The following is an 8,661-nucleotide window of genomic DNA, read 5'->3' as shown; positions in this document are numbered from 1 at the left end:
AATGTTTTCTTGGTTTCTGCCGAATAATAATGCAATTCAGCCATAATTATACACATATCATCTCCCTAAGAATTACTTTCTAATAAATAATTCAGTTGTTTTTAAAAAAATGTCAAATATATGTATTTCTTCGGTAACTCTTGAAAAATATTCAAAATACATAAAACTTCAGGATGTTCCTAAAAGCAATGCTTTAGAGTACCTTTTAATTCACAGCATTTCAAATGATCTCTTAAAACAGCGGGGACTCTCCACTTAAAAATGAATTAGCACAATGATTTCCTTAACTGATGGGGTGGAATAATTTCCCCATTATTGCCAGACTACATTAGAGGAAAAAAGTTTTTTGTCTCAGAAATATGCCTAAAAACTAAAAGCATTGCACAGATGGCATCAGATAAGAAATTTGTTTTCCCTAAATTACATATTTTCGGGGTAATTTTGATTTCATTTCTCCGTTATAAAATAATAATTTGTTCAAGTGTGCTTTCTTGTCTAATTTGAAAAAAAAGAAGTGTCAGTAAAAATATTTGTCTCACAGTCTGTTACAACTAGAGTCAATCTACTTTGTAAGCACTGAATAGAATACAAATTGGCCCCAAAGAGTGTGTACAACACAAGACTTTGTATTTATTACTCAGGGCTACACTTATAATTTGTACTTGTGTACAATTTTATATTTGCAAATAAAGAGTATTTTCCAAATTCACTCCTTATTTGAAACCCAGATAACCATGATCCAACACTGAAAACAGTTCACAGTTGAAAAATTTACAAATGTCAAACTGGATTAAAAAATGAATTCTATTCACAGTTCTAAGTTTACATGTCAAAGTTAACATATCCAAATAATACTTCTCTGTAAGGGAATGACAACTCAAATGAATGTACTCCAAATAGTAGACACAGAATCCACAATTAATCCCCCTAAATCATACCCAAACATTTGTTACCTAATCTACAAAATAAGACTAGATCAAATAATTTATAAACTTCCTTTAAATTCTAACTTTTGGGGGATAATGGGATCAAACAACAGCTATGTTTAGTTTTTATGTGACTTTGCAAGTCACTTGTTTTTAACCTCTCAGAAAAGATGTTATTTAAAATATCTTAGCAAAGAAATTATTTCCTACAAGTCTTATGAAGTTTATTGAAAAATCTTCTTTAGTAACTTTGATGGGTTAAAAAATGCTCCACAAAAAGTCAGAACTTGAAACCTGTAAATATGACCTTATATGGAAAGAGTCTTTGCAGACATAATTAAGTTAAAGATCTAGACATGCAATTATCCTGAATTAGGATGGGCTTTAAATCCAAAGAGAAAGAACTGTCATTATAAGAGAAGGAAGACAGAGAGGAAGGCCATGTGAAGACAGAGGCAGATACTGGAGTAATCCATCTATAAACCAAGGAATACCATGGACTGCAGAAAGTGAGAGAGGCATGGAATGGATTCTCTTTTGGAGCCTCCAAAAGCAGCTAACACTGGTGACATGTTAATTTTAGGCATCTAGCCTCCAGATCTGTGAAAGTTTTTTTAAGCCACCAAATTAGTGGTAATCTGTTATGGCCGCCATAGGAAACTAATACAGTAACATATTTCAGAAAGAAAACCCAATTTAAAAGGTATTATCATCAACACAATTTATCTTTGGCCATCATATGCTTCACATTAGGAACAGTGAAAGGACACCATCATTTCTAGATTTTAAACAAAAATCCACAACTTGATTCCTAGATAAACACAGAAGAGCCTCTATTTTACATTTACTTATCTGAGTCTATTTTACTTAGGATTGAAATTATATTTACTAAAATGTTAAACAACTTCTCAATCAACAATATTACCTAATTGCAAATATTTTAAAAGACTTTGCTAATTTTTCTGAAGAGAATTAATAAATAAGTTTTAGTATTATAAAGCATGCTCAGTTTTCTTAAACCTGTATATAAAAAGCTTCTAAGCTTTCTGAGTGGCAAACAGTGTTAAAGAAATATGATAGCTATAAATAATTTTATTTTTCCCATTTTTATGCAAGCTTATGGAGAAAGTCTTAAATTTTCTTCAGTTCTTTACCATTTAACTTCCTCAGGTTTATATATATACATATATATAAACATATATATATATACACATACATATATATGTATGTGTGTGTATTTAAAATACATATTTTAAATACATATTTAAATATGCATATTTAAAATACATATTTCAGATAGTTAAAACAAAAAATCTGATGTGATCTGAGGGTCCCCATAGTGTCTAAAAGAAATTCCAAAATTTCTTAGTTTTCATTATAGAAATAGTCTAAATAATAAGTCTGTTTTTAGAGTTCAAGATATCCCTGATATTACCACATGAACCTCTGAATGTCTTGACTATTAGGCCATTGAAAAGTCTTGTTCAGAAAGATATAAAAGGTTAGGAAGTTCACAATTGCATAGCAACCCAGCTCACAAACAAGTCTGGATGTGGGTGGCAGAGGTATATTAAGCCTATAAATAACATAGGGTAAAATGAAGTAACGAAATTCTAGCAGCTTCTGAGGTACTGTAACAGTAAATAAACATATGAAAAACATTAAATTCCAGAAAATCGACTTTGATTTTAATGAGTCAGCAATACTCCAACCAGCAAATATATAGACTGGAACTAACAAATATTTCACAATTTCATATCTTTGAAAAACTCTTTTCCACACATAGAATGTATAGTGTCTATTATCTGCTAGCAGGTATTTATGAGCATAAGTAAATTTCCAAACTAAAAATACAGAGACTAAAGTTATCACAAAAAACTGAATTCTCCGTTTCCAAACTAAGCAAAGAAAAGCCCTGATTTTGTTAAGAGACAGCAGGTGAGGAAAGGAAAAAAAGAGAGTAAAAGAGAAAAAGTAGAACAGCTGAGGAAAGTGTAGACAGGCTTCATGACTACTCCGGTCACCAATAACAATTCCACCATTAACTGCCACAAAAGCACAGAATAGAAACATGAGAAGAATGTATGGCCAAGTCAAAAGTAAAAGCATACTCAAGTTCTTAAAGGACGTGGAATAAGCCAAAAGAAACTGAAGAATTTTCCTGAATTCTGAAAATGGTCCTTTAATAGGGGCAGGCCTCTCTTCTTTCTTCTTCTGTAGCTCAGTTTTCCAAGCTTCAGTTAACTTTTGTGCAATGACATTTCCTGCACAGAAGATAGCCCAGATGATATTTGTTTGACGAAACATGAAGCCACAAAATCCAAGCAAGGCTGAAGTTTTATGATTTCCGTAAAGACACATCAAGTAGGCAAAAAGAGTAAAAAACATGGATCCTGCTTCTGTATAATAAAGGAAGTTAAAAAAATAGAGTGTGGGAAATATTGCTAATGTTAATGTTGACAAAATCCTCTGGATACATGAGGAAGCCTATGAAAAGAGAAAACACAGTTCACAATAAAACCAATAGGCTATTTCTGCAGAGCTAAGGGAGAGATTTACTAAGGGAAAAAACCAAACAAACCAAAAACTGCCTGAGTTCTACATAAATAAAATTATTCAATATTAATCTTTGGAAAAATACAGTATATATTTATGAGGGAACTTTTGATACTTTTTAGTTACACCTAGCAATTTGGAAGCCAATAAAACAATACATATGTGTGTCAAAGCTTCTACTGCCTATTAGACTGAATCATTCAACAAATAGTTAAGGAGTTACTGTGGGCAAGACTATGAACTCAATTCTATAGAGAACATGGAGATGAATGGGGCACAGTGCAAGTGGTTCCATTTCAGTGAGCCTTCCGTAAGCATTCACTTGGCCATCATCACCAATTTCTAGTGCAGTTTCAAAACTCTGCACCAGAGAGAATTTAAATACGTATATAGCATTTATACCACCACACACAATGATCTTACTATTCTGTGATGAAATTACAGGGATCTTCCTGAAAATAGTGGGGCTCATCTAAAGTTAAACATCTTCTTTTGGCCTGATAATCTATTTCAGAATTGGAAAGTACTCTTATTTCCTTGAATTCTATCTTCCAGTTAATCTAAATCACCAAGCCAGATCATGCCATTCCTTTGATTAAAATTAAGGGCTTTCCATCACCTACTAGGTAAAATTTAGAATACTTTCCATGACATAAAAAGGATATTCATGACTTCTCTCCTACCTACTTCTGTAGCCTCACATCCCTGTACTTTATAATCTTATAGTTACAAATAGCAATTTCCTGTATCTTGTTGCTCCATGTCTTTCTACAATTCCTTATGTTATTTCTGTCAGAATTCATTCCTATTCTACAGCCCTATCCGTCATCAAGATTCAGATCAGGTATGATCTTCCTGATATGTGAAGTCTTACCCAATGCAACCAACAGCTTTCCTTCCCAGTCAGGCTGAAACAAGTGCTCTTCTGCTCCTTCTCTGTATTTCTGTAGTGTTTTACAGCTATCGTTATCCCACAATTTATACTACTGGAATCATTTAAGTTAAAACTATTATAGTTAATATTTACTGATTCCTTACTAACATCTGGCAATATTCTAGGGACTTCCCATTTATTAAGCTCTTTTATGCTCCAGGATAGTCCTGTGAGGTTGAGTCTATATTTTCCCCATTTAACAAATGAAAACATGGAGTCACTAAGGGGTAACCTGCCCAAAGTAACACAATTAGTAAGTGGATAAAATTCAAACCCACATAATTCATCTCCAGGGTCTGCATTCTTAAATCATAACAAACTGCACAGGTAACATCTGTTCCCCCTAATGAAGACATAAGTTTTATAAGAAAAAGACTGCTTCACTTACCTCTGTAGTCTCAGTGCTTAACACACAGAATAAGCTCAATAAATATTTACTGAACTGACTTAATTCATGGAAATTTATATATTTTATAAATAAATTATTTTTCAAATATTTAAACACAAACATCTTTTAAAATGGGGGTAGAAGACTTGCTTTAACTTTACAAAATATATACAAATATTGTTAAAAACATTTTCCACAAAATTTCATAAAATAAATTCACCATAATTGTGGACCTTCCTGTACATAAACTTAAATTATTCTGGAAACAAACCTTGTGTCTGGGTTGCACTTTGCGGAGAAGCAAGTATAGTAAATAGAAGTTGCCAACACTGAAGAGAAGGTTAACAAATCGGAGCATTCCAATGGAGCAGACGACATGTTCTGACCATCCAAAGATCCAACTGGCAGGTTTGACCACTCCAACTGACAGCAGGTATAAGCCAGGTAATGTAGTAATCATGGGGTCCCACTTAAAAACAAAAGGTCAACAACCAAGCAAAAGCAAGAAACAGATTATATTGATAAGACTGACACAGAAATGTCATCTTTACCAACAATCAGGCATCTCTGGGAAGTTATCCTATGACAGTCAAATGAGTCCTTTTAACATCAGGGCAAATCAGACACTTCCTCTGAAGAAGTCTTCCTTATTGTCTTTGGTATTTGCTTTCTGACTGTTAAAGTATCAGCAACCAGCAGTCAACAACTTAAACTCAGTTTCCAAGACATACTCTTTGGAGGGCCTGTCTTTTGGTGATTAAATTGTAAACGCTACAGTTTTAAAAAGCCTGGAAATACCTGCTGGAACTCTGATGGGTACGAAGAGAAAAATAATGAGATTAAAGCACAGGGTCCATAATGACAACTACAATATACTGAGCCAATACTCTGTATTTAATCCTGTAACAAGCCCTATAATAGATACTGTGTACCATAATTTTCAGATGAGTAATCAGAAACTCAGAAAATTTCCAAGCCACATGAATACTGAACATTAGCACCGAGTTTTAAAACCAGGTTTTTCTATAATTATAAACCATATTTAACCATACTCTACAATGCCTTCCCCCAAAGGATTTTTATATCCATATCTGCATATGCTGCTGCTGTTGTTTAGGCACTAAGTCCTGTCTGACTACTTGTTTCCCCACAGACAGTAAGTAGCCTGGCAGGCTACTCTGCCCATGGGATTTCTTCCCAGGCAAAAATACTAGCCTGGGTTGCCATTTCCAAATACATATTCAAACACTTCACTGATTGACAGTTTATCCAGTTTACAGAAGGTTGTTAAAAACAACAAGGGTGGAACTAACATATCTTGTCACTTCTTAGTGGCTGAAGATACCCCAGCCCCCACGTATCCCACTCTCAAAATACACAGTGAGATGGTTGACAGGTGACCGAATGTGAAATTTTTTTATTTCCTAGGAACAAGCCAACGCCTCTAATTCTGGAACTGGCAAAGAAAAACTAGGATAGCTTTCATTAGTTGCCAAAAAGAGGGGCAATAACTTAGCTCGCCATTAGTTAATCTCCCAGAGGATTTCTTGCTAGGAGACAAATCTGCCATTTATGCACTCATTTAGCAAATATTTTACAGATCTCAGAGAAACAAAAAATTACCCAGTTCCTTTCCTGTTTGGAGTTAAGGGAGCTAAGGATAAAGACGGAGGAAATTAGCGCTGGGGCCAGATCTTCCCTTTCTAGCCAGTGTGAGCGTGCAGACAGGTTGGGGACCCCACCTGCGAGAGAGAGAAATGGCCCTCACAGTAGCGCTGCGCCTGCGGCAGGTGGAAGATCTCGTCCATGTAGGGCTCTCGCAGGGCCCGGCTGAAAGCAGAGAAAAGGAGGCAGGACACTAAAAAAGTACAGCTCAGGGCAGCTGAGAAGTAGTAACCCTCCAGCTGAGCCATTCCTGCCCCCATAGCCAAGAACCTAGGCCCGGAAAATCTGTGCAGAAGTCTCAAGTCCGCAAAGCCGAGTTTGACACTCGGGATCGAAATGGGCGCGCAAAGCGGGACTCGCCGGAGGGATCTGAGCACAGCCGGAAGAAAAAGGATGCCGGGAGAGCGCGGACGCAGAGCTTCCGGAAGGGTCGGGTTTACTATTTCCTGAGTGACGAATTTAGGTAACGGACAGGGCTCTTACTCTGTCAATCACGTTGCACAGGGCGCACTGAGTGGTCAGAGCAACCGGAAGAGGCCGACCTCGGCGATCTGAGGGCCGCTGACTTGAGCAGTTTGATGCTTTGAAATGAAAGTAGTTGCTTTTCCTGAAGATCTTTGTCGGCCTTTTTCCTGCTGTTTCTACCTCTTACCACCAGGAGGTGGCATTTCTCCATGTTTGCAATCCCCAAACTAAAAATTTGTGCATTTCCCCCGCCCTGGTTATTTTTGTTTTCTCTTCAGTGATCTGAATTACTAAAACGTTCAGGTCCAAGGCATTTGATTTCGTCAACTTTGGAGGATGGGAGGAGGAGCTTTGGTTGTGAAAGGAAAAATGGAGACGTTCACATTTAAAACTTGAAGGTCCAAAGAGATCCTTCACTATTCAGCGAATTTAGTACTAAGTAATTTTTCAAAATGTGAATACTCTGAACCAGGATTAGTTTATATCAGCATTCACAGTGCATTCAGGCAAATTGTAGTACGCTATGGGAGTTGGGGAAACAGTGTTTTAGAAATTAGGGCGTTTTAGTTGAAAGGAAAGCGTCTCTGTGCCTGAAAGTTTGATGATTAGCATCTCTGTAGAAGCGTAATGTTTTCTTACCAAATAACAAGCACGCGCATCTTAATGGGTGATATACTATGTACCATGTATATTTGTAGTCCCTAGAATGACTTTCACATGTTAGGCACTTAACTTTGAAGACTGTTATAGATTCAGATGACTTTACACAATTCCAGTATTGCGGTTGGAGGCTGGAGGTGAAAGTATTTGAAGACGGCAATGGCACCCCACTCCAGTACTCTTGCCTGGAAAACCCCATGGATGGAGGAGCCTGGAAGGCTGAAGCCCATGGGGTCGCTGAGGGTCGGACACGACTGAGCGACTTCACTTTCACTTTTCACTTTCATGCATTGGAGAAGGAAATGGCAACCCACTCCAGTACTCTTGCCTGGAGAATCCCATGGACGGTGGAGTCTGGTGGGCTGCCGTCTATGGGGTCGCACAGAGTTGGACACGACTGAAGTGACTTAGCAGCAGGAGCTAAATTATGTTTTTGCCTGACATAGCTCACAATGTTTTGTAGAAAAATTACCTCTTGGATAACCTCAATTACTGTTGTTGTGGTGGGAATACATGAGAAATGAGTTAGGATTTGTTTAAAGTTGCAAACCTCAGGGTTTTCAGTTCAACTTTTTCTCTGGAGCAAAGCTAATTCACACTCTCCTATTTAAGCAACTTTCTCAAATTAAACTGACTTCCTCTCTATTCAGTCTCTGCCATTTCCTTATTAATAAGATGGGTATGAGGCGAATATGTGGTGGAATAAAAATATGTATAAACCACTGAAATAAAATCATGTCAGGATCCTACTTTGATATGATACTTAGTATTGTATTCCCTATTCTCTCCCGTTTTATTATTTAGTCCATGCTGTACTTAATCTGCTTGATATCATGTTCAGGTGATCTAGTCTTCAAGAAGTTGATGTGATCTACAGTAACTGACTCCAGAACCCATGACATTCTCAATCACCATATACATATTATAAGGGCACAAAAATAGTTTTTTCCTCTACTCTTGGTACTGAACTCAGGTCTGGCTGCTCGCAGTTCCAAAATCAATACGAGAGAGAGAGACAGACAGGATTGTTGCTGGAAAGGAAAGTTGTCCTCCGCACCCTCCCCCCC

At 36.8% G+C, this 8,661-nt stretch overlaps 1 protein-coding gene across 2 annotated transcripts; it reads right to left on the bottom strand.

The window, feature by feature from the left end:
- Positions 1-603: 603 nt before the first annotated feature.
- Positions 604-6,908, bottom strand: LOC120858550 (dol-P-Glc:Glc(2)Man(9)GlcNAc(2)-PP-Dol alpha-1,2-glucosyltransferase). 2 transcript variants are annotated; one of them, XM_040234677.1, is made up of 3 exons: positions 6,547-6,908; positions 5,076-5,273; positions 604-3,413 (listed from the first exon to the last, which is right to left on the bottom strand). In XM_040234677.1, the coding sequence occupies exons 1-3, from the start codon at positions 6,727-6,729 to the stop codon at positions 2,358-2,360; spliced, it is 1,437 nt and encodes a 478-aa protein (XP_040090611.1). In that variant the 5' UTR covers positions 6,730-6,908; the 3' UTR covers positions 604-2,357. The 2 variants fall into 2 exon arrangements, with proteins under 2 accessions (XP_040090611.1, XP_040090612.1); XM_040234678.1 differs by having other exon boundaries at positions 6,573-6,861.
- Positions 6,909-8,661: the final 1,753 nt, after the last annotated feature.

Source organism: Oryx dammah, unplaced genomic scaffold, assembly GCF_014754425.2.
Source record: "Oryx dammah isolate SB20612 unplaced genomic scaffold, SCBI_Odam_1.1 HiC_scaffold_29, whole genome shotgun sequence".
In the NCBI taxonomy this organism is placed as follows: Eukaryota; Metazoa; Chordata; class Mammalia; order Artiodactyla; family Bovidae; genus Oryx; species Oryx dammah.
The sequence above is the reverse complement of the archived record's forward strand: the minus strand, read 5'-3'. Positions and strand labels throughout refer to the sequence as shown.

What these genes read in the sequence shown, in the direction of transcription:
- LOC120858550 (XM_040234677.1), bottom strand. Translation starts at nt 6,729, where the DNA reads ATGGGGGCAGGAATGGCTCAGCTGGAGGGTTACTACTTCTCAGCTGCC. An exon ending in GCCATTTCTCTCTCTCGCAG is followed by an intron (nt 5,274 to 6,546) that starts GTGGGGTCCCCA and finishes TTTGTTTTTAAG; the next exon opens with TGGGACCCCATGATTACTAC. An exon ending in AAGTGCAACCCAGACACAAG is followed by an intron (nt 3,414 to 5,075) that starts GTTTGTTTCCAG and finishes CTCTTTTCATAG; the next exon opens with GCTTCCTCATGTATCCAGAG.